This window comes from Ranitomeya variabilis, chromosome 8 (assembly GCF_051348905.1).
Source record: "Ranitomeya variabilis isolate aRanVar5 chromosome 8, aRanVar5.hap1, whole genome shotgun sequence".
In the NCBI taxonomy this organism is placed as follows: domain Eukaryota; kingdom Metazoa; phylum Chordata; class Amphibia; order Anura; family Dendrobatidae; genus Ranitomeya; species Ranitomeya variabilis.
Genome location: NC_135239.1, coordinates 202,240,467 through 202,266,421, shown reverse-complemented (window position 1 = coordinate 202,266,421; position 25,955 = coordinate 202,240,467). Strand labels below are relative to the sequence as shown.

The following is a 25,955-nucleotide window of genomic DNA, read 5'->3' as shown; positions in this document are numbered from 1 at the left end:
TGGGCACCGCCGCAATGTCGTGCAGGCACGGTCCCGTAACGTTCTTTCTGGTTGCCAGGCCTCTGTCAGGATCCCACCCCTGACAGGGACCCTACCGAATCTTCCCCCACAACACCCTCTGCCACAAGGTGTTGCCTGGTTCCAACCCAGTCAGCTTTCTCTCTAACTTCCTGCCTAACCCCCAGTTTTACCAGATTATGAGGAGTGGCCTAATGAATAGTACCCTTAGCTCCCCCTGGAGGCCCGACTGTGAAATGTATTGGTGTATGTGATACCTGGTCAGAAGAACTCCTTCAGTGCCATCAGACGTACCATAGCCCCCCATAGTGGCGGAGCAACAGTACTGCAACGACCAGGACTCTGGGGCGCTGCACTAACAAATACTCGGAGACCACCCGAGCGTGCTCAGGAAAACCCGAGCAACGAGTATACTCGCTCATCACTAACCCTTATATATTCCTCACACCATTATCTATTTCCACTTGTTTTTCCCATTTTTTTTCCTTATTATGCTCTCTGTTCCATTACCAAGAATCTTCCATTGATTTCCCCCTTGCATTTCGGCCCCCCCAGCGTTATTAGCAGGACCATATATTGAGGGACATCTATGTTGCTGTCTTGTCGTCACCCTGCAAACCCCGCTGCTGATCGGTCGGTAATCACATTAGCGTAGGATTAGGCCTGAACAATAGCTGGGGGTTTAACTGTCCAGCAAACATCCATTTTTGTGAGCAAATGACTCATTTAACACTGTATAGCACTCGCTAGTAAAGGATTAGGAAGATTGAGAGCATCGGAAGGGGTCAGGGTAAGGGGGATACAATGAAATTAGGTTGGATTTAGAATTCCTGAAAGGCAGGTTAAAAGTTCACTCATGCACAAGTGAGACCCCTCTCACATCTACCATTGTTCGGTGGGTGGCTACGATCTGCCATCAAGGCACGTTACTAGTAAATGGACATCTCTATTGACCTCTGCTGCTGATCACAGCCTTGGGTGGTCACCTTTGGAGGAATCATATACCTACTGGAAGACCAGGGCTAACTCGACCCTCCTTATTTACAGCCACCTCGTCTTTTGGGGATTTCATCCATATCCTTCTCTTCCATGAGGTTGGACGAGCGGGAAGAAATAATAAAGCAAAGGACATTAAATTGGCGAAAATCGACAGAAAATTCTACAGCAGCTCAACTTGGTTCTTCGATAGAAGAGGATGTCTAAAGTTTTCCTTACACATGAATTAGCGGTCAGTCAAAGAAGCAAACATTTAGGCAATAGTTGTTCCACCAGACGTCCTATACACACGCACGTTCAGCTCGGCCCGAGTGTGCATGTGTTTTCGGGAGAAATTAAGAGGGATAAGCTGCTGCCTTTGAGAAAAACATTTTAGATCATTAAAAATTCAACATGTCCGATCCTTCTTTATCCTTACTTCTTCTGACCAAGGATAGTCCAGAGACCTCCATAGTCGGAGATGGTCCCTTCTGAAATCATCAGGGTTGGATAACTTTTCATCCAAAAGGGTCATTTTCAAATATATTTCCAAATTTAATCATTAATTTGTCCTCTGCTTTACTTTTGATGTCTTGGTCTAGCAGGAGGGTGTTTTTGTGTGTCAAAACTGGAGTCCGCTATAGGATCCTTGAGAATTTTGAAGGACCAACTCGGCCCTTACTACTGGGCTAAATATTTTGATAAATAGTCGTTCCTGGTTCATACATACAGATCCTTCCTTCCTTATCTTTCCTCTTGGCATGACATATCCAGGATGACCAAAAAACAAAGCAAAACATGGTTTTGAGATACTCTGTTGGGAGATGTTTCTGCTATATGTATCTCTGCGGCCACCCAGTGGTTGTGATGGGAATTGCTGACTGTCATTATAACGCATTCAATCTGTATGGTGAGTCATTATCCCAATTCGAGGAAAGGTAAAGGGGTGGACCATATGTGATAAACGGGGTTAAGTGCGTTGGATTTTTTTTCTCTCCATCAACCGGTGACTATTAGCTGTTTTTTTGGTTGTGGCCAATGACAATGACCCCTGATCCTCACTGTTGACCCCCTCCAAGGCCTGATGACTACTCAGGGAGCACAAGTGTAAGTGCACGAACATCAAACGCTCGGGATTAAGATCCTGAACCAGCACTGCTCAGCTGCTTTTCTAGGGAAATTTAATTTTCATTTGTGAGATGGAAAATCAAAATGAATGACCCCGAAGATGAAGAAGAAGACAACAGACGGATCCAGAATTAACCAACATTACTATCCAGATTGCAATCCGGTCACGGTAATGGATGTTTTTTCAGATGGGCATATTGAGGTAGGAGCTATAGAAGAATAGACCCCAATTTGGGGGTCTAAAAAAGTTTAAATCTGGGATCGAGGTGCATTTTTTTTCCATCAAGAAATGGCTCCACGCCTGTCCACAGGTTGTCCTCTCTGAGGCTGAGCTGCAGTACCACACACAACCTATGGACAGGTGTGGCGCTGTTCATTGACAAAAAAAAGGCAGCTATCAAATTCAAGGTGCAGCTTTGGCTGTGAATGGAGTTGAACTGTCTTGTTTGTAAAGTTTTCACAGTTTTAATGTGAAGTCAACCATTTGGATGAGCAGTCATATTTTTTTTTCCTAAGCTGCCGCTCTGTCTCCGGCATATATTTCTGCTTCTTCACACTGACGGATGACAACATGTCACTTTTTTACCGGTGGCATCTTGTCAGGTTCTGGTATAACTTTTCGTCTAAGGTAGACGATTAGTAAGGAAAAAATTACACATCCCTGGGTGTTATATACCCGAGCTCAGACCGGCGGCTGTCGTCTTGGGATGAGTTTAATATACAATATTTAATTCATGAATTTCTGTAGAAGTTTGAGGCGCTGGAGAGAAAAAAAACGTGTGGCCTCGGAGGAGCGGAAAGTTTTCTAGATGGTCAGACAGTTCGTAAATAAGAAGGTTATGAGGTTTATTCGTATACTGGGCTGGCCTTAAATAACCCTGAGAGCCAAGACCATTCATGGTCACTATGAGGACTGTTCCTATAATACTGCCAAACAGTTCTAAAATAATACCGCCCACAAATTTCCATTGCATAGATCCATAATCCGTTCCATCCATTCACTGGTAATCATTTACAGGGTGAGAAGATGATGTTCCTCCCAAAGTTATCAAAGACTTAGGGCCACCATGCACAGTAGACTAAAGTCATCCGATATCGATGGGATCGGCCGACGGTCTAATGTGTATGTGGGGTGGTCTCCAGATTCTCCTCCAAGAGAAGATGTCCATCTTTTGGAGACAGACATATTATGATCTCATTACAAAGACTTCATAGATCCTAGGAGCAAGAGCTGAAGATCTACTGGGAGATCTCTGAGGAGTCTCAAGTAGATCATCAATAGCTACAGTAAGGTCTATATCTAGAGAATAAATAGGGCCAAATCTTAGGATGTTGTATCTATAAGATCAATGACAGTTAATTAAAATTTGGGTTAATATAAAGTGTTGCTGCACCCCAAAGCCAGGTATAGATGGACACTACTCAAAGTGGAGAACCACTGGAAAGAGTAACTGGAGGACTCCATGCCATCTTGGCCGGATTTATTTCAATGGGTGTCATGTGCCAGGTAGAACAACCACTCTAAAAGGACTTAAATTTGTATTTTTTTAACTGAAAGAGCATTATTCTGACAGCTATTGACATATGACCACCTTTTAAAGGGGACTTGTCACTTGGCATAAATATGTAATTTTTTGGCCTGGTGTAAATGTCGTTGTTCCCCTGAATCCGGTGCTGTTTTTCTTTCGTTCCTGCGCCTCTCGAATCCTGAGATACAGCCCCTTTTTCTCTGTCTATAAATCTAGTCTTGTTACTAAGTGGGTGTGGTCTTCAAGAAGAGTTGAGACGCCCTCTTGTACAACAAGACTAGACTTAGATGCGAGGAAGAGGAGGCCATATCTCAGGATCCGAGAGGCGTAGAAACAAAAGAAAAACATCGCCGGATTCAGGAAAACAGCGGCATTTACACCAGCTACAGAAATTACATATTTATGGCAGGTGACAAGTTCCTTTTAATAGACATTTCTTCCCAAGAAAAAATTTTTTAAATCTGTACTTTGGAAAGTTGGATGATAACAAATATGGCTGCACATATTTCACATGTTTTCTAGTCTACCCAATAGCAAATGTTACAGTCTTTCCTAACAGTATTTTCTGGATTGGATAGAACCTTGAAACAGTTAAATAACATTTACCGCTCATTTAGAATTTTAAAATTTTAGGTAGAATTTTTTTTGATGGCGAGTGCCTCTGATACGATTTCATGGGTAAAGCTAGGTAACAATAAAACAGATTCAGATGCATTTTATCGTGTTCTGCGTCTACGATTGTATAAAAAAATACATACGGTATCTAAAAATCCTATATATATATTTTGACAGAAGCGTTCAGGATTTTGTCTTTTTTCCGTGTCGCTCTTGAAGTCGCTTGTCACAGTTCCCAGTTCTGGTCTCCATATCACTGCCTGAATCTGAATAGTCAATGAGAGCTGATTAATATGCATGAGGAGCGGTATTTAGTGTGTGCACTGGACCACTGCACAGCAAGGCAGGCACTGGAGGGAGGGCTGTGTGGTGCGAGGCGGCACAGCAGAGGACAGGCACACACACACACACACACTGCCTCCTGTCACCAAGTGTGCAGCATCAATGTGCCTGCATCCCCCGGACGCTCTCCTCTAGACGGATATGTGTCGCATCCTATAACCATGGGATGCAGCTTATGCAGCCTCAGGAGAGCAGACGAGGAATACAAATTACTCTATGAAGTTTGCCAGGTAATTCTTCTTTCTAAAAGCATGGGGTGGGGGAAGCTAAAAAATTGTATTTGACTTATATGCATCATTACAAAATCCAGAAGATGAGTATAGATGTAGCAGAGCTGAGCGGGTTTATCTGTCATCATAACCAGTTAATTTTCCAAAACGACCAACTCGGATGTGCTATATCTGTGGAACTTCGCTCCGCTACATCTGCATGCCACTAAAGAAAGGGTTGATTCCGTTACGCCCCCCAAGCTGCTGTTTATTGCCAAATTGTCACAGGTAGATGAGTATAGATGTAGGAGAGCTGAGCGGGTTTATCTATTATAACCGGTTAGTTTTCCAAAACGACCAACTCGGATCTGCTATATCTGTGGAACTTCGCTCCACTACATCTGCATGCCACTAAAGAAAGGGTTGATTCCATTACACCCCCCAAGCTGCTGTTAATTGCCAAATTGGCACAGGTAGATGAGTATAGATGAAGCAGAGCTAAGTGGGTTTATCTGTCATCGTAACCGGTTCATTTTCCAAAACGACCAACTCGGATCTGCTATATCTGTGGAACTTAGCTCTGTTACATCTGCATGCCACCGGAAAAAAGGATTGATTCCGTTACACCCCCCAAGCTGCTGTTTATTGCCAAATTGGCACAGGTAGCGTGCGCTCTCTTACATGCCAACATGACACCCACCCTAGATGCCTCAGGGCCCCCCAGTTTGTATCCGGTCACAATTATCAAGGTTGTTCTGGAAGACAGGATCGGTTTAATGCCTCCGAGGCAGCGGGGGAATTCTAGATAGACGTGCCGGGGAATATAAACCCATTTTCCTATTTCATCTCTCATGAAAGGACTGCGCGGCTTTTGTGTTTTCGGAAGGACTGAAGTTGGCAAGAACAAGGTTGCGAGTGCGCAGGGCGTGAGCGAGCTTCCCCGTCACCTTGTTATCTGACAGCGGGGAATCACGGTCCTTTAATGTACAAAGCGCTGCCGGGTCCTAGGCAGGGAGAATGATTTGTACAAAAAAAGGTCCCTTGTACGGATGTAGCACGGTTGGGTTTGTCATCGATCTGTTACCTGGGGGTAAGGACTGAAGCTTCATCATAGATTGGTGCAAATGATTAAATGACCCTTTCATTTAAATAACCCTAACCCCAACCCCAACCCTAACCCTAACCCTATAAGAGAAGGGACCAGAGCAAATTGTTTCCAGACCTTAATATAGGAGACATTTAAAGTTGAGGGTCCTTAAATTGGGACCATAAAGAAATGAGAAATGTGTACCCCAGTCCTCAGATGCGTTCAATGCCTCACTCGCTATTTGTGAGGGTCCTAACGTCGGGACCCCCTCTTTGGTGGAATCCACCTTTAACATGCATTTACTTTCCTTCGTCATGCACATTTTCTCTGAATGATCTGGAATGTAGAACTCCATATTGGACTTTGATATTAAAGGGAACCCCCCCCATGTCATTAAGGACTATGGGGAGAGGGTTAGTTTGGGGGCTAGTTTTCAGCTACAACATTACGACCCACTTACAGACTTGTCTATTGGCTTTGTATGGTGTGGCAGTCCAATCTCATTTACTCCGATGCTGCAGTACCAGGCCTGGCCAGTGATTAATGGAGGCGCTGTTTCTGTAAAAAAATGAAAAGATAGAACAATTTTGGGTCAGGATGAAATTTTACCCCAAGCCAAGTTGTCTAAAGTTTTGCAATTTTGCCATTAGGAGGACTTGTCCGCCATCTCTGCTTTATTTGCAAGATTGGTTATTAGGCAGCGTGTGCTCTGACAACCAGACAGACAGTCCTGGATTGGCACATTGACAGCCGTGACCTTATGCCATTCTTCGTCTGCGATAATAATCACCTTATGGTTACAGCATTTACACTCACTTTGTCCTATAATATTATATACGTCACATATTATATGGTTGTGCCCATGTCTGCCAACGCTGCCAGCCTATTCACTAAGACTATGAATGAAGAAAATAATTAGTAACAGAACTTTGCCCAAAAGTAAAGTTTAGCTCTTTGCCCAAGATTGTAGGTGCAGTTCCTACTTTGGCCACTAGAGGGCAATGTGTGTCAGGTAAGTTTTGCTTTACTGCCATAATGAAAAGTTTTCTCAGTGGCAGGATTGGTTACAGGCTCATAGGACTTGGGCCTTTTTTTTTTTTATTACCGTGCTATTTGTGATAAATCTTGCTTATTTACTATCCCTGTGCAGTACAAGCGGAGAGGAGCCCAGATTGTGTCTCGTTTCTGGAACAGCTGTGCATTCTACATTACCCAAAGGGCCGCTCGTTGAAATCCATGATCATTTCTAGCAGAGATACAGGCTGTATGCAATGTGTATATATGAGTTTAGATGTGTGCCAAGAAAAAAATGTCAGTCCGCTTTTTATTATTCGGGGGCCCAAGAGGGCTAAAACCTGGGACCACCAGGCGACGGGAAAGAGCGCTGGGTAGTACATATAAAACCTGGAGTGAGACATCAGTCACACTGCATGTAGTGTCACTAAAGAGACACATAGTTCTGCATCGGAGCTGTATACCTAAAACGGAAAGGCGTTTTTGACCCATTGAAGCAACAGAAAAATGTTTGCAAAAGTATACACACCCAACGTGTGCCGCAAAGAGTTAATGCCAAGCTGCGGCATCTTCCGGCGGCATCCTGGTGTCTTTGAGCCGTTATCGCTGTCTGTTAGACTTCCCTTTGGTTAACTAATAGCACAAACTATTGATTGTGTTCTCGCGCCCGAGCAGATGTGGGGGGCTGGATGATGGGGCACGTCTCGTTCCTTGCTAATCATTCAAGCACAGGTACATTAATAAGAGACCGGAATAATGCCAATATCAATGTCAGTAGGGCGTGGTAAGGACGTCTTTTAATTATTTGACTTTTTGTTTAATATTTAGATTCTTATGTCTGGTAATATTATCATCATGCCTCATCTTTCCCATTATAGGGTCTCAATGTGCAAAAGTGGACATGCCCTTTTAGAATTAACTCCGCCCCCCAAATCTTGGTTTCTAGGATGGCCTGCTCTGGTCTATCATATCCAGGGTCCGGTGTCAGATTTTCCTAGAAAAAGGGCAGATCTTCGCAAAAACGGCCCAAAATAATGCAATGTAACTCCTCCCCTTTGTCCAACTTATATATAACTATAGTGTCCATTAAAATTGAGACCAGCTTAAAGGGAATGTCCATAATTAGAAAAACATCAGATTGTTTGTGGGACAAGAGTTTGGCTCCACTTAAAGGGGTATTCCCATTTCAAAAATCCTATTCCAATATGCAGTAGGTGTAATAGTAATAATAATATTAGCAAATACCCTCCAATTAGAAATGTAGTATAGTTGTTCTGATTTGCTATGTTGCTTACCCCATGTGCAGGATCTTATGTATCCATAGTTACCACCACTGAGATAGTGACAGTTAGGTAACCATGGTTACGACCACCTGTCACTATATCAGTGGTCGTAACTATCTACTATATAATTGTCTAAGGGTCACTTCCGTCTTTCTGTCCTTCTGTCTGTCCTTCTGTCTGTCACGGATGTTCATTGGTCACGGCCTCTGTCTGTCATGGAATCCAAGTCGCTGATTGGTCTCGCCAGCTGCCTGTCATGGCTGCCGCGACCAATCAGCGACGGGCACAGTCCGATTAGTCCCTCCCTACTCCCCTGCACTCAGTGCCCGGTGCCTGCATACTCCCCGCATTCACGGCTCACACAGGGTTAATGCCAGCGGTAACGGACCGCGTTATGCCACGGGTAACTCACTCCGTTACTGCCGCTATTAACCCTGTGTGACCAAGTTTTTACTATTGATGCTGCCTATGCAGCCTCAATAGTAAAAACATCTAATGTTAAAAATAATAAAAAAAAATAAAAAAAAATCATTATATACTCACCTTCCGCCGCCTTTCCCGCTCCTCGCGATGCTCCGGTGACCGCTCCATGCAAGTGGCAGGTTCCGGTGCTAAGGATGGTATGCGAGAAGGACCTGCCGTGACGTGACGGTCATGTGACCGCGACGTCATCACACCCTGGGACCGGAAGCTGCAGCCTGCACCGCACACAGGCGACAGAACTACAAGGGGCCCTCGGAAGGTGAGTATGTGTTTATTTTTTAACCTGTGACATACGTGGCTGGGCAATATACTACGTGGCTGGGCAATATACTACGTGGCTCTGTGCTGTATACTACGTAACTGGGCTATATACTACGTAACTGGGCAGTATACTACGTGGCTGGGCAGTATACTACGTGGCTGGGCAATATACTACGTGGCTCTGTGCTGTATACTACGTAACTGGGCTATATACTACGTAACTGGGCAGTATACTACGTGGCTGGGCAATATACTACGTGGCTGGGCAATATACTACGTGGCTGGGCAATATACTACGTGGAAATGCATATTCTAGAATACCCGATGCGTTAGAATCGGGCCACCATCTAGTGAATACATAAGAGGAAAGAGATATAGCGAATCAGAAGAACTATACTACATTTGCTAATATTATTACACCTATTACATGTTGGGATAGGTTCTTGGAGATGGGAATACCTCTTTAAGTGAAAAGGGCTAAGCTGCAATACTGCACAAAACCCACGGACAGGAGTGGCGCCGTTTTTAAAATTAAGCAGCCATGTATTTTCTAATTCTGAATAAAGCCGACATAAAATATTCCATTAGCTTGTAATGGTAGATCTAGAGGAGGTCCAACTTCTGGGACCCCCCTGAGAATTAGGGGGCTTCGGTGCTGTGTAGGGAGACCAGTAATCTACTATTTATTCCGGACCGGTGGAACCATGCAGGGATGTGACATCGGAGCGCCCCTTTAATATAAAAACCATATATAATGCAGTCGGTGGAGAAATCCTACAACGTGGACCCAGGAGGTAGAGAAAATCCGGTGATAAATGACAAGCCGGCGATCCCAGGGCATCTGTTCTCCTGAATCCCGGCATCAGCGAGACAAAGCGGATCAAATAGAGCCGGAGCCGACGTTCGAGTCTTCTCTTCATCCACTAATAACTCAAAGAGCCGCTCTTCATTAAGGGATTTGGAGCCGCGCCAGCATCTCACAACGCGCGTCCGTCCCCCCCCTCCTCCGGCGTCTTGTGGCGCAGATCGCCTTATTGTACCTGTAATCACTTAATGAAATGTGTATGAAGACACCTAGTTATTACCGGCTACAGGTCGCAACGCCCAAACGGAGAAATCATTCACAATGTGCAGCCCGTCTGGCTACAGAGAGCCGCGGATTTATCATATACGTTCTCATACGGATGTCACTGTCCTACATATGCTGCAAAAAGTTCATTATACATTATATTATATATATATTACACATTTTTTGCTGATTCCTTTATTACAGCACATGGAGCTTTTTTTCTTTTTTACTGAAATCCTACGCACTGATACAGAATTAAAAAAGGTCATCAATAAAAACCAAAAATTTTGGACCTGTCAAATTTTGATCATTGGATCCGAGTGCTGGCGAGATGAGACCTTAAAGAAAGTTCTTCTTCAGCTAACCATAAAGATTTTTGTTGCTTCGTTTCAGCCATCGGAAACGATTTCAGCGTATCAAAAGATTTCTTTATGAATTAAATTCTCACTTCCAGCAGCTGCCACTAGAGGGAGCTTAAGAGCTGATGGCATACTCATGCAATATTATTCTTTTTTTTTTAATGAAGCGCTCCACTGAGCAGGAATTTTGCAAATTCTTCTCATTTTTCCTTATTTTAGTTGCTTCTCATATTTCCGATTTGTTAAAGGGTTATTCCCATCTTTTAGGATACAAGAGAATGTTCTGATGGATGGGGGTCTGATTACTTGGACCCCCCACCAATCCGAGAATGTGTCTGTCTGAATGGAGATGTGACTGCCATTAATTTTTTGGGACTTCCCAAAATTGTTGAGCACCAATCCTGAGGCTGTCCAGAGTACAGCGGCGGTCCCATCAATTAGACCCCCACCGATCAACATGATAACTCATTTATGAAGGATAGGTGATAACTTCTAAACAATGGAATAACCCTTTAAATCTCTCGATGCTTGCTGTGTCTACCTGGCAGTAACATCAGTCCTAATAGATAGATAATAGATAGATAATAGATAGATCGATATCAATAAAAACCTTTGTATATAAAATAGTAAGCTGTTGAGCTCCCTCTAGTGGTGGCTGCAGGCAGCCAAAATGATCTCTTTTCATACTGTGTATTCATGGGATTGCCTGCTACATGCTGAACCACATAACATTGGAGATAAAAAGGACATGATGGTAAAAAGTTTACATTCACTTATAAAAGCAAGATGAAATATATCAGCTTTTATAAAAATGACCATTTATCTACATTTGGCAAGATTGTGATATTCCGCCACCTAGTGGACAAATAATGTGAACACAATGACATACTAAACTTTTTTTTTTAAATTGTAATAATGAACAATTCTTCATCTTAATGAGTTTTTGTCAGGATGATTGATCACTCGTGACAGAGGATTTGTAACACCCACACGCAGGTGTTATGTGCTGCGCCTCTACCTTGGGATTTGGGTTACGTTTTACGGGCAGATCGGCTTACTGTAATGTTATAGCCCCCATGGTGTGTGAGGGTATCAGGAACAAGTTCATCAACATATTTCTTGCTCCTGAACACCAGAGGTTCACCAATTGTTCCTATTATTAAACCAGAAGACGTCTACGAGCCCCGTGAGGAGGGGCCCTATAGCTACGTACACCTTGTTGATCACAGAGTCGAGGTCAGGCTGATTAGTCTGCCTGACCCTTATTTTTAGCCATTGGGTATTGGATCGTTCCTTTGCTTATTCTAAATGATGTAGTATCTCTGACTGTTTCCCCCAAAATGGCTTCTTTTCCTAGTATTGGGCCACCCTTCTGTTATCTCTCCTGGAAATGTATGGAAAAAAAATGACAAGTGGGCGTTACCGTTCCTCTTTTGTCAACTGGGAGTATCTAACAATGTCAGAGCCAGTAGGGAAGCGCGATGGCCTAACGTGAAGCTCAGGGGCCCCAATGCAGAAGCTTCAATTCTCAGCGCAAATGGCATCCAAGGCCGGGAATTCTGTCACCGATGAGTTCAGTATGAAGAAAAAAATAAAGGCACATGGACAAATCCTCGGCCTGATCTCCGATCTGCAGCAAACTGCCCTGTAATGATGGCGGCGCCTGTGTGCGCGGCTCCCAACGTCCCTCTGCTTAATTAGACATACATCAGCGGTCGGCAATTGAAACGTTCCTCTTGACTTGCGTATGAATAATGCAGCTCCTCGGTGTGAGGAGCCTTTTATTACACATAAATCCCTGCGAATAGCAGAATATTCACTTACGAGCAAGCGAACAATCAAACAGTCAGCTTGAGACAAAACGACGGCGGCGGCGGCTCCTGAGAGGATTATTACAGGACGAATGGACGACGGCGGAAGTTATGGGCTGGAGAATCAGCCACGGATTTATGAAAATGTCACTCCGGCCTGGCTGTGTGATGGAGCCACCGGGCCGAGGGGCAAAGACACCGCCAGGGAGAAAAGACTGCAAAATGGGGTCTGGTGTTTTATATGTAATTCATCACTATAGTGACAGGGCCCTGTAACAGCCTCATAGCAACAGTAGTAATGCCTCATAGCTACAGTAATACTGTCTCTTGGCAACAATAATACGTCCGCTTAGCAACAGTAGTAATGTCTTATAGCGACTGTAATATGGTCTCATACCAGCAGTAGTAATGCTCCATAGCAACAGTAATACGGTCTCTTGGCAACAGTAATACCGCCTCTTAGCAACAGCAGTAATGCATTATAGTGACTGCGATACTGCCTCATAGCAACAGTAATACTGCCTCATAACAACAGTAGTAATGCTTCATAGCAACAGTAATATGGTCTCTTGTCAACAGTAATACTTCCTCTAAGCAACAGTAATACTGCCTCATAACAACCTTAATATTGTCTCCTGGCAACAGTAATACGTCCTCTTAGCTACAGTAGTAATGCTTCATAGCAACAGTAATACTGTCTCATAGCAACAGTAGTAATGCCTTATCGCGACTGTAATATTGCCTCATAGCAACAGTAACACTGGCTCATAGTATTACTGTTGCTATAAGGCAGTGTTACTGTTGCTATAAGGCAGTGCTACTGTTGCTATGAGGCAGTGTTACTGTTGCTATGAGGCAGTATGACTGTTGCTATGAGGCAGTATTATGGTTGCTGCCTCATAATATTAACATTGCCTCATAGCAACAGTAATACTGCCTCATAGCAACATGAATACTGCCTCATAGCAACAATATTGCCTTATGGCAACACTAACACTGCCTCCTAACAGTGCCCCCTATTGACGATGACCAGCTAGCTACTTATAACCACAGTGCCTTTTTCAGTCCAACCCAAGTATGCCCATAATAACAATTATAGCGCGCCAACATTACAGCCATAGGGGCAAACATAGTGTCCCCATAATGTATCTCTATGATAGCGATATTTCTCCTCAATTCCTGCAACATTGTCCTATATGGAAAGTCCACCATTACTGACACGCACAGTAACCCTACATTGTCCAACATGACAATCCCTTGTAATGACACTGCCCCCGTAATGACAGCTATAGTTCCCCCATAATTATAAGGTGTAGCGCCTCCAGGACTGCAGACATGTTTTCACCCTAATTATCAGTCAGTGACCCCATAATGACGACCATGACGGTTCTTCATAGTCACAACAACATTGCCCCATTAATGTCTCCTTTCCTACAGTGGGTGCAGTTTTCAGCACGGATAGCCATTCCCATCCTGGCACATATCTGCCCATGTGTGCCCCTAAATCCCAACAGCTCATACATCAGACGGGTGGTAACTCTTCACGACCATCTCTAGTTATAAAATCCATCCTCTGCAATACAGCATATACTATATTCACTCCTACTAGCATCAACCATTTTTCTACAGAGAATCTTTCCTTGCAACTGGCATCGTCTTTCCTCCGAATGATGTCATGCCACTCCCCGAACTACTTATGTTCACCTCCCCACCATCTATACATCTGCTTACAGCTCGGAAGCAGGTGGTGGGGAGGGACGTATCTCAGCCCATGTCACGTAAAGAAGCCAAAGAGCAGCATGTGGATGGATAAAATGTGCAGAACACATAACACATAAGTCTTCCCTGCCCTAATTAATTACGAGGATACCACGTCCAGCATTTATTCCTTATCGCCACTTAGGAATTGCATGAGGGTAAACGCCCCACAGTGTCTATAGGACGTAATTATGGAAAAGACGCAAAAACGTACATGCTAATTCTGACTTTAGAGGTCAGATTCCTGAGACCAGATGATGAACTGAGATGACTCCGACGTTCTCTCTATAAAGGTGGTGGCCCTAATTGAACCACAAGCAAAATGAAGTCCTGGTAAAATGGTCAGAGAAGTGCAGATGTGCAGTTTAAGTGAGAACTGATTCTGGTAGTCAACCTACCAAACTGTACAAATCTCCTCAATACTTAAGATTAGGAGCAACCAATGCCAAATAGGGGTAGTAAAGGTCCTTCCTTTTTTTGGGAACTCCACGGTGCTAGCATGTACTGCAATGTGGTCATCAAAGCATCATGCGCACCCCAGAGGAGTCTACAGTCGATGGAAACGTTTAGAAGACCAACAAAATCAAGTTATATTGACAAGACTTAACCCTAGAGTCGGTTTCAGAGCTCCATTATGGTGCAAGGTTTTACCACTAAGGACATAAGGTCTTAGTCTTTGCTTCCCACCATGATCCTTGTAGGAACCTTCAGTTCTTGGACTGCTTGGAGAGATGAGTCCTACCTAGCAGTATTAAAGATCGGACAAACTCCAGCAAGGCCCCTCTCTTCAAGGACCCTACACCATATGCGTGGGCTGCCTCTAGGGAGGAGGTGCCCTTGGCTAAAACATGACCTGTTGGGGTTCCTTGAAATCTTTGTAAATGTGAATTAGGAAATCTAAAGAGTAAGTCATTTGACAATGTCACAACATTGAAAGCTTTAGGACCATTTGACTGACAACATTGGTCTTTGGCTTCTCAGATTCGGACAAGAGTCTTTCTCGGAGTCCTTCCAAAGCTGATTTTTCATTTTCTTTGAAAAGAGAATATAGGGGAACCAAGTGAACCCGTGTAATTTGTCTTCTGGAGTTGGTGCTATGTAATCCATCTCGGTGAATAGAGCCTACGAAGGAAGGAGTCTATTATAGCACAATATAGTTGAAGAGAATGGATGGATTAACCGGGGATATCAAGTAGAATTAATTGGTATCCTCAACCGCTCTACTGAAATTCACAAGAAAAATGGAAAACATTTCTGGGGATCCACAAATTCTTTATGGTTCGGATCCTTTTTGTGACTTGAAGTCTTCTTAGAATTTCAATAAAGATGTTTGTTAGACCAGAAAGAGAGGTTTGGATGGAAAACAAGGGTCTATGCAGGTTGGTGAATAGACCCTCAATGTATCACGGAATTTGCTGTGGCTACAGAAGACTGAATAAAAGCTTTCCCTCCCCAACATAGTAGAATAAAGAGGACCCAACAAATGCTTTAATGCATACAAATGTTTACCATGCCATGCTGCTAAATAACCCGGTCAGACAGCTGTACTTCGAGGAGTCGACTTGGTTCCAAAATCTTATGTCACCCCTTTGTTGTGGGCAACACAAAAACAGCCTTTAGTGTCCGGGCTCCGAACAATAAACCATATAGACCGAAATTCTGAGCTAACCTATATGGAAGATAGGGCCAATTTTGAGCAAAAATTTGAAACTGTATTAAAGATTTTGTAGGAGTAGCGTTAATTTGGGCTTTGGTATCCCCACTAAATGGTGTAGATATCTGTCCACTAAAAAGCTTGTCTAGCTCTATATCCCAACCCCCGATACTTGTGCACTCTCATACGCTGCCTCGCACGCAAGTGTTTCCAATGGAGAGAGGGGAAAATATTGCAGCCAAGAAACCCTCCGTTGGCTTATTCCCTGAACAGATGTTTGGACAGGTTCATATTCTACATTTCCAATTCTTCGGGAGACCTCTGTACCGGTGCTGCTAAAATCATTTGAGTGGTGCCCAACTTTTGACTCCCCCATGTATTACATAACATTGACTAATTTTTAAGACAAACATAATCACTTATCAATAGGAATTTTGGGGGTCAGTTAATCTAAGGCTGTGAACGGGGGTGACTTTACCAGATGACACAATCTGATATGTTTGGGGACTACTTGTCCATACTAACAGAATCTTATTTCTTGGGTAGTTGTCTTCTGCAGTCTTATTCCGTAGGGTTATTCCCTTGCTCTTCTAGATGTCCATTTCAAAATTTCTTGCTAAAACTCATTAATTGCTGACAAATTATATATTGGCCCAGGAAATAAAATACCATACCACCTAATTTTCTTGGCAAAGTGGATCCTATTATTTTTGATTAGTTGACGGCACATAGGGAACATACTGCAGGGGGACCATTCTTGAAGTCACCCATCATCTACACTTTCATTGGTGTTGGTAGCACATGAATGATTTGAGCACTACCACCCATCCATCGTTCCTCAGTGCTATATGTTAGCTCCCATTGTTATAACCATTGGTTCATATACATTAGTCTTTACAATGGCTCGGGCTCCAGAGTCATTTATCATCCTATGAATCTGACTTATGTTTAGCACTATGTGATCCCAGATGTGGCCTCATTATTGGACATTGTTATGAGTGCGTTGATGTGTTATTTTAACCCTGCTGCAGATTGAATATAAAAACAGATGATGCTACTTATTAATGTAGGCTATACAGAGGATGGCCACTCAAGAAATCCCCTTTTATTTAACCTTTTAGGAAATTGATGGTTAATATGAGGGCGTATTGTGCTCAGGATCCTCATCTCTTGTCCAGAGCCATTGAAAAAAGCTCTCTCTATGGATGACCTGTGCTGTCCTGCCATGGGGGGTTCAAGCTCTCAACTTCATAAGATAACAAGCTTTAGCCATTAACTCCTTGGTGCTCTGCAATGGACACCCCCCTATGAAGATGGCAGCACCATATTTACATCTATAGAGCCTGTAGATATCTTCTTTTTTACAGCTTATGTTTTTCTCATCAGTCAATCATAAGAACTGTTCTTTATATAATCTATCTAGAACCTCAGTTCATTTTGTGGTCATTTGACTGCATTACAGCACTAATTCTCAAAGCATCATTTATAGGCAACTCAATGGGGGATCTCCATAGGCATGTCCCATGCCATATCAAAGCATCACCTATAGGGAATTATATGGCTTCCTTCAAATATATATTCTATTCCTAATTAAAGTGTCACCTATATGACCCTTTATGGATACATTCATAGGCAAGTCTTATGCCAAATCAAAGCATTACCTTTAGGTACCTCTATGGGCATGAACTATGCCAAATCAGTCATCACTTATAGGGACCTTTATGGATACATTCATCACCTTTTGGGACCTCTATGGGCATGGATCATGCAAAGTCAAATAAAAATATAGGGCTCTTTATGGGCACCTTCGTAGGCATGTCGTATGCCACTTCAAATCATTACCTATAGGGACCTCTATGGGCACTTTTATAGGCACGTCCTATGCCAAATCAAAGAATCACCTATTGGGACCTCTATGGAAACCTTAATAGGCACATTCTATGCCAAATCAAAGCATCACATATAGAGACCTCTATGGACACATTCATAGGCACATCTTATGCTATATCAAAGATCTCTTTTAGGGACCTCTGTGGGCATGGACCATGCCAAATCAAAGCAAAACGTATAGGGTTCTTTATGGGCACCTTCAGAGGCACGTCCTATGACACTTCAAAGTATCACCTATAGGGACCTCTATGGGCACTTTTATAGGCACGTCCTATGCCAAATCAAAGAATCACCTATTGAGACCGCTATGGAAACCTTAATAGGCACATTCTATGCCAAATCAAAGCATCACCTATAGTGACTTCTATGGGCACCTTCATAGGCAAATTCTATGCCAAATCAAAGCATCACATATAGAGACCTCTATGGACACATTCATAGGTGTGTCTTATGCTATATCAAAGATCACCTTTAGGGACCTCTATGGGCACGGACCATGCCAAGTTAAAGCAAAAAATATAGGGTTCTTTATGGCACCTTCATAGGCACATCCTATAACACTTCAAAGTATCACCTCTAGGGATCTCTATGGGCACTTTTATAGGCACATCCTATGCCAAGTCAATGAATCACCTATTGGAACCTCTATGGACACCTTAATAGGCACATTCTATGCCAAATCAAAGCATCACCTATACTGATCTATATGGACATCTTAATAGGCACATTCTATGCCAAATCAAAGCCTCACCTCTAGGCACCTCTATGGGCACATCCATAGGCACATCTGATGCCAATTAAAATCAACTGTAGGTACCTTTATGGGCACCTCTATAGGCACATCCTATGCCACGTTCAAAATCTGAGTCTGATTACTACAGCAAACCTGACAAATAGGCAAGTGGCCTATTCCAGTACTTAACTGATCATAAGTGATTTGGCTAGTGTGGCTATGCTGTGTAGCGTCTAAATAGTTGTAAGTAGTTTCCGCAAGGAGCAGTTTGCTAACATTCACAAGCAGAGTGTGTTATCACATCAGGGGCTTGTGGACATTCAGCTTCCAGCATGGCGAGGAGACATTACAAAATTATAATTTTTCCTTCTCCCCGGTAACAATGCTGATGGTCTAGGAAAGATTAAAGGATTGTGGCAGAAAAAAAATCCAAGCACGTTTTTTTTTTTTTTTTTTTTGTGGCCACCTTGTGCTACAAGGGGCACCATCAATTATAGGGCCTTATAATGTTCTGTCACACATTAGCGGCTCCATTATGTCTAGTAAATGACTGCCTTATATGATGATAGGGCTGGAGGTGGTAGCAAATATGTGGCAGAATTGAATAGCTTTAGCTCACTTATTACTACACAGTTGCTATTGATGCCTCTAGGAAATTTGAGCAGCAAATGGTGGCCATTTTTTAAAGGGACAACAAAGTGTGGCAATATTTGTTGTTTTCATCAAATTAACTTCTTATCAGTATGTTCTATTAATCATAACAGAGGGATTTAGAAGCAATGTCAAAGTAACGACAACTACAGGTGCACTTCCTGTTGTCACTTCCTCCAAAATGGCTGCCACAACAAAACAGAAAAGTTCCAATATCTCCGTAAGTAGATGACATCCCATTGTCAGACTTTGATGGCCACGCTAACTTCTGATTTACTGATATATGGCCAATTTTATGATGTTTGGTAGAACTTCCCTTTAACCTGATTTTTTTTTATTGTAGACATAGGATTTGTTGTGTAATCCTTTTCTCAATCTGGGTTTTCGAATGTGTTATGATGGCCTCATCATTTTTCAGACTATTTTAGGAACTATAATTTGTGGTCGTACCTGCGGGTCATTGGATGTAAGTACAGGAAGGATATAAATGGGCTTAATGGCAGTGGAGTTTTCCATTTTGGGGTAAACCCTATAGTCCCTTGACAATTACGCAGATCACAAAATATATCTTTCCTCCATGATAATCTATGGAGAAACCTGGTACTGTTTCATTTTCCCACAGTGCCCTCACGGGATAACGTAAGCTTTGCACAGTTTGTATTCATTTTTAAGTAAAGTAGGACAAATCATCAATGCAAAAGACAAAAATCAGAGGATCGCCCTCAATCAATTCCTTGTAGGACACATGAAAATGGGTTTGCAAATTGGGGTACAGGTGAAATGGTGCATATTTCCGGAAATGGCTCCCCATATGCTGTGTCTGGTATTACAGAAGTCAAATGAAGACTAAGCTGCAATACCAGACACTCCCTGTGAGCAAGGGGGCGCTGTTTCGGAAAAATAACTCACTTATTTTCCTAATACAGGACAATTTTGGTAATGCACGGATTCCTCCTTTAACTGGTTAATGTCGTTGAGGTTGTACAATGACAGTATCTCCATCAGTGTTTGGGGGAAGGGGGGGATGGTGCTGCAGGTGGCATCACAATCCACTGGGCAAGCTCTGGGGTGTTTAGAACAAGTATCTAAGAATATTGATGATAAGAGCTGTGTATTACCTGTAGCTGGAGGCAATCCATGTGTTCTGCTGCCTGCGTTCTGCTATGAACGCTGGTAGAGCAGAGATAACGCAGACACAAAGCTTCATTTAATTCACAGGGTGAATATACGTGGATAAAAAAATGTGCTTGGAAGCCTCCTTCAACGTGTAAAATATAATGAGTCCATTAGAGGCTTTCTAGATCCATCGCAAGTAAATACACAACTCCCCTCCCCCATCCACATCACATCATTACTGTCAGTGGGGTTTGCGTCATTTCAAGGGCAAGTCCATCTGTTATGGTCATTAACGTCAACCAGACAGTAAATATTCAGAAAAGTGATAACAAAGAAATTTTTTAAATGTTTTTCTACATGCTTATTTTATTTTATTCCGAATGTCACTGTCATGGCATAGATGTCAGATTCTGCTTACTATGGGAGCAGCTGTCCCCTGTGCTTTGTCTCCCCCTGCTGTTGGAAAAAATATAGATCATCTGTCAAAAGAGGTGGGGGAAGGGCAATGACTATAGTTAAGGGAGTATAATTTTCATGAAAAGCAACAGTTTTACTATTGTCTGTGCCTGGTGGTGATAAAAATAACATCCAGTCTTCTAATTCTGAACAACCCCTTTAAACAGGACCTGTCACTCACCATATATATGTATTTTTTCATACCTGGTGAAAATGCCGCTGTTCTTCTGAATCCAGCGATGTTTTTCTTTTCTTCCTGCGCCTCTCTGTTCCGGAGTTATGACCCCGTTTACCTTCTATGTAGATCTAGTTTTTTTCTAAGCGGGTGTGGTCAACACCTACAAGAGTCTTGAAGACCACACCCATTTATCGAAAAAGGTTATATGTATATACAGGGAAGAGAAGGCCATATCTCAGGAACGGAGAGGAGCAGGAAGAAAAGAAAAACATCGCCGGATTCAGAAGAAAAGCGGCGTTTACACCACATACAAAAAGTACATATATATGGGAAGTGACATTTCCCCTTTAAGTACTATAATGTATTTAAGATAGGAAGCAGAACAAAGGAAAGTCAACGTAATTTTTTAAAAACATTTTTCTTGCAGGTAAATGGAAAAGACTTATCCAGAGCGACACATGACCAAGCAGTAGAAGCTTTTAAAACTGCCAAGGAACCCATCGTGGTGCAAGTTTTACGAAGAACTCCTCGCACAAAGATGTACAACGCCCCATCCGATGTGCAGATGATGGACACCGGGACACAGACGGACATAACTTTCGAGCACATTATGGCCCTGACTAAAATGAACTCTACATCTCCATCAGTATCTGCTCTGGATCCATATCTCATAAATGAAGAGTAAGTGTGAACCACAAAAATACCATTAAATTTCTTGCCATGATGTGCCCAGCTGAGAGTAGGAATTCTAGAGGAGCAAATTCAGGATTTACCAAGTGTCAAACACTGCTTTTAATGTCACACTGGAAGATATATAGAAAGATAGAGAATAGAGAAATAAAAGCAGCACCTTTCATGCAAAAATGAGCGCAAGCCCCAAAACATCATGTATACAAATCCAAAAATTAGGGGCAGCACTCCAGAGTCTGATGTGAGAAAACAGATTTTATTCAGCCCATGCTACGTTTTCTGCTTGAGAAAGGCTTTGCTATTTGTGCCGAAACATTGCATGGGCTGATGTAAATCTGTTTTGTCACCATCTGACTATGGAGTGCTGGAAGATGGAAGGAAGGAGAAAGAAAGATGGAAGGAAAGGTGGAAGGAAGGAGAAGGAAAGATGGAAGGAATGAGAAGGAAAGGTAGAAGGAAGGAGAAAAAAAGATGGAAGGAAGAAGAAGGAAAGGTGGAAGGAAGGAGAAGGAAAGATGGAAGGAATGAGAAGGAAAGGAAAAGGAAGGAGAAGGAAGGATGGAAAGAAGGAGAAGGAAAGATGGAAGGAAGGAGAAGGAAAGATGGAAGGAATGAGAAGGAAAGGTAGAAGGAAGGAAGGAGAAGGAAAGGTAGAAGGAAGGAGAAAAAAAGATGGAAGGAAGGAGAAGGAAAGATTGAAGGAAGCAAAAAAAAGATGCAAGGAAGGAGAAGGAAAGATGGAAGGAAGGAGAAGGAAAGATGGAAAGAAGGAGAAGGAAAGGTGGAAGGAAGAAGAAGGAAAGATGGAAGGAAGGTGAAGGAAAGGTGGAAGGAAGGAGAAGGAAAGATGGAAAGAAGGAGAAGGAAAGATGGAAGGAAGGTGAAGGAAAGGTGGAAGGAAGGAGAAAAAAAGATGGAAAGAAGGAGAAGGAAAGATGGAAGGAAGGAGAAGGAGAGATGGAAGACAGGTGAAAAAAAGATGGAAGGAAGTAGAAAGAAAGAAAGATGGAAGGAAGGAGAAGGAAAGATGGAAGGAAGGTGAAAGAGAGAGAGAAAAAGAGAGAAGAAATACAGATGGAAGGAAGATAGAAAAAAACAGACAGAAGGAAAAATGCTCTAATATTTGTGTTTTTTTTTCTGATGCAAAGTCATTTACTGGATTCTTTAGTCTCGCATGTGACAAGTGAGGAATTAATGGCGAGTTCTGTGATTATTCCGTTGCCTCTTCCGCCTTCCTGTTGTATTAATGGAATATTTGCATTTCAAAAAAGACCGACCCTAGTTCTGTCCTGAACACAAACCGCACCAAAGAATCGTCCTTATTATCGTTTAATCTCTCCATTTAGGCGTTTTTAATTATGAATAATACAGGCCGGAGGTTTTGCACTTTTGACAAATTCACTTTATGCAAATGTGAACAACAAAATAATTGGTCATTATCCGGGAAGAGGGCGGGTTCTCAAATCCTCGCTTTCTGTTTTTAGGCATTCTTCACCTCACGAATATTTTGACCCCAACGACTTTATGGGAGGATTGCCTCAGGATATAGACAGAGATGAGTTGGAATTGGAGGTACCGTAAGTCTTTAATGTGTGAGATAATTAAATGCAAGTTCTGAACACAAATTGACAATTTCATTTCCCCATGATCTTGCATAGCTGGAGACTGCGATAATCATGGATCAGTGAGCAATTCCTCTACTTCATGAGTTTCAGCTGCCAGATTATCTAAAAGTTTAGCTAAATGAGTTATATTCATGTCACTGTAGTCAGGAACACTGAGAACTGGAAACAAAAGTTAACTTCAAACACTGAGTTCCTCAGGGGCGGAGCTTCCCATTCCATTTTTAGACATTAAGTGTTATTTAGACAACTTACTTTGTCTCAGGAAGACATTCCCTGTTCATATGCTCTATTAATGAATATGGATATCATTAAGGGGGCCGTGCTCAGAACCCCTCCTAAGAGCCAGTGCAGAAAGCTGCAGTCTATTGACCACAAGTGTACACTTTTTTGTGGACAGGTGTGGCGCTGTTTCGGCAGAAAGCAGCCATGTTTTCATAATCCTTTTCTCAATATATCAGGCTATTCAAATATCCCTTCCTTGCTGTCAGTGAATAGAAATGTTCTGGCTTACAGTCACAAAATATGTTCAGAAATCGCAGAACTTTTCATGATCTTATGAACGCATTTTAGGAATGGACCTTTAATGTCATTGAAGTCCACAAGTGCGTCGCCCCCTGCCGGGCGGGAGACATTGCCAGTTAACGCAGCTGTCAAACCGCATTTTTTTTTCATTAATTATTCACTTGGGTTTGTTTTACTTCTCAGTGACATCTTGCACATCGTATTACGTGTTTACTATGGCGCTAATTCGTATTGATTTGTAATAAGAGACGACATTACGGGGGCGAAAAGGCAGAAGACCGTTTGCGTTTTTAAAATGTAAGAAAGTAACAGGGGGGCTGCTCCTGTGTCCGCTAGCAAAGATGTCACATTTAAATATTTTCCCCATTAGGGAGCTAAAATGACCCTGGTGCCGTATGTCCATGGGTGGGAGGAAGGGCTGACATCTGGCCCAGCGTCAATGCCACCTCCATAATTGGCTGACGGAGGCTCGTTAGTGCATTGCCCGTTAGCCACAGAGGAGCCTCTCTTTACTGCACGCTGCAAGTCAGGGTCAGCCGCAACCAGTCCAAAGGGCTGAGCGATCTCTTGTACCGACGGCTTAAGTTTGTGAACCCTCAATGTAACAGCATTTATACAGCACTGTGTCTGTTCTACACTATAATGGCCCACGCCAATCAATGTGAAAGGCTCAAATAGAGTAACATTATTTGATGGGACTGCCCTTTAAGCCATGTTATATCATTATTATCATTATTGCATTTGGGAGCAATTCTTATTACAGGATTAAAAAGGAGGTTTGTATCCAGAGAACTGGGCTGTGAGAGAGAGAGATTGAATGGATAGATTGATATAGGATGGATGGATATAAGATGGATGAATATAGGATGGATGGATGTAGGATGGATATAAGATGGATGGATATAGGATGGATGAATATAGGATGGATTAATATAGGATGTATGGCTATAGGTTAGATGGATGGAAGGATATAGGTTAGATGGAAGGATATAGGTTAGATGGATGGATATAGGTTAGATGGATGGAAGAATATAGGATAGATGGATGGATATAGGTTACATGGATGGATATAGGATGGATGGATATAGGATGGATGAATATAGGATGGATTAATATAGGATGGATGGATATAGGTTAGATGGATGGATATAGGTTAGATGGATGGAAGGATATAGGTTAGATGGATGGATATATAGGTTAGATGGATGGATATAGGAAAGATGCATGGATATAGGATGGATGGATATAGGTTAGATGGATGGATATAGGTTAGATGGATGGATATAGGATGGATGGATATAGATTAGATGGATGGATATAGGATAGATGGATATAGGTTAGATGGATGGATATAGGAAAGATGGATGGATATAGGTTAGATGGATCGATATAGGTTAGATGGATGGATATAGGAAAGATGGATGGATATAGGATGGGTGGATGGATGGATATAGGATGGATTTATTATTAGATAATAGGAATGTAGGCATCTCACCAAAGATTCTAGAAGAAAAAATAGTTGATTTATCTGCCCACATGTAAAATGACAGCGCTTCAGCTCATAAGTGGCTGATCCTTTGTCAAACACCGTTCACTTTAGGGAAACTAGTGCTGTTAGGCTTCATCATATATATATATATACACTCACCGGCCACTTTATTAGGTACACCATGCTAGTAACGGGTTGGACCCCCTTTTGCCTTCAGAACTGCCTCAATTCTTCGTGGCATAGATTCAACAAGGTGCTGGAAGCATTCCTCAGAGATTTTGGTCCATATTGACATGATGGCATCACACAGTTGCCGCAGATTTGTCGGCTGCACATCCCAAAGATGCTCCATACAAGGCAGGATGGATCCATGCTTTCATGTTGTTTACGCCAAATTCTGACCCTACCATCCGAATGTCGCAGCAGAAATCGAGACTCATCAGACCAAGCAACGTTTTTCCAATCTTCTACTGTCCAATTTCGATGAGCTTGTACAAATTGTAGCCTCAGTTTCCTGTTCTTAGCTGAAAGGAGTGGTACCCGGTGTGGTCTTCTGCTGCTGTAGCCCATCTGCCTCAAAGTTCGACGCACTGTGCGTTCAGAGATGCTCTTAGGCCTACCTTGGTTGTAACGGGTGGCGATTTGAGTCACTGTTGCCTTTCTATCAGCTCGAACCAGTCTGCCCATTCTCCTCTGACCTCTGGCATCAACAAGGCATTTCCGCCCACAGATCTGCCGCTCACTGGATTTTTTTTCTTTTTCGGACCATTCTCTGTAAACCCTAGAGATGGTTGTGCGTGAAAATCCCAGTAGATCAGCAGTTTCTGAAATACTCAGACCAGCCCTTCTGGCACCAACAACCATGCCACGTTCAAAGGCACTCAAATCACCTTTCTTCCCCATACTGATGCTCGGTTTGAACTGCAGGAGATTGTCTTGACCATGTCTACATGCCTAAATGCACTGAGTTGCCGCCATGTGATTGGCTGATTAGAAATTAAGTGTTAACA

The 25,955-nt window shown here is 42.6% G+C and overlaps 1 protein-coding gene across 4 annotated transcripts in view; it reads left to right on the top strand.

Annotated features, from left to right (window-relative positions):
• PDZRN3 (PDZ domain containing ring finger 3) overlaps positions 1 to 25,955 on the top strand; it is a 217,654-nt gene that overhangs the window by 178,640 nt on the left and 13,059 nt on the right. For 2 of the 4 annotated variants that reach the window (XM_077276247.1, XM_077276245.1), the window contains 2 exons: positions 21,047 to 21,300; positions 22,794 to 22,881. In XM_077276247.1, coding sequence (XP_077132362.1) covers positions 21,047 to 21,300; positions 22,794 to 22,881 — 342 coding nt within the window. Of the gene's footprint in view, positions 1 to 4,663; positions 4,838 to 21,046; positions 21,301 to 22,793; positions 22,882 to 25,955 lie in introns of those variants that run through there. The other 2 variants (XM_077276248.1, XM_077276246.1) reach the window with 2 other exon arrangements.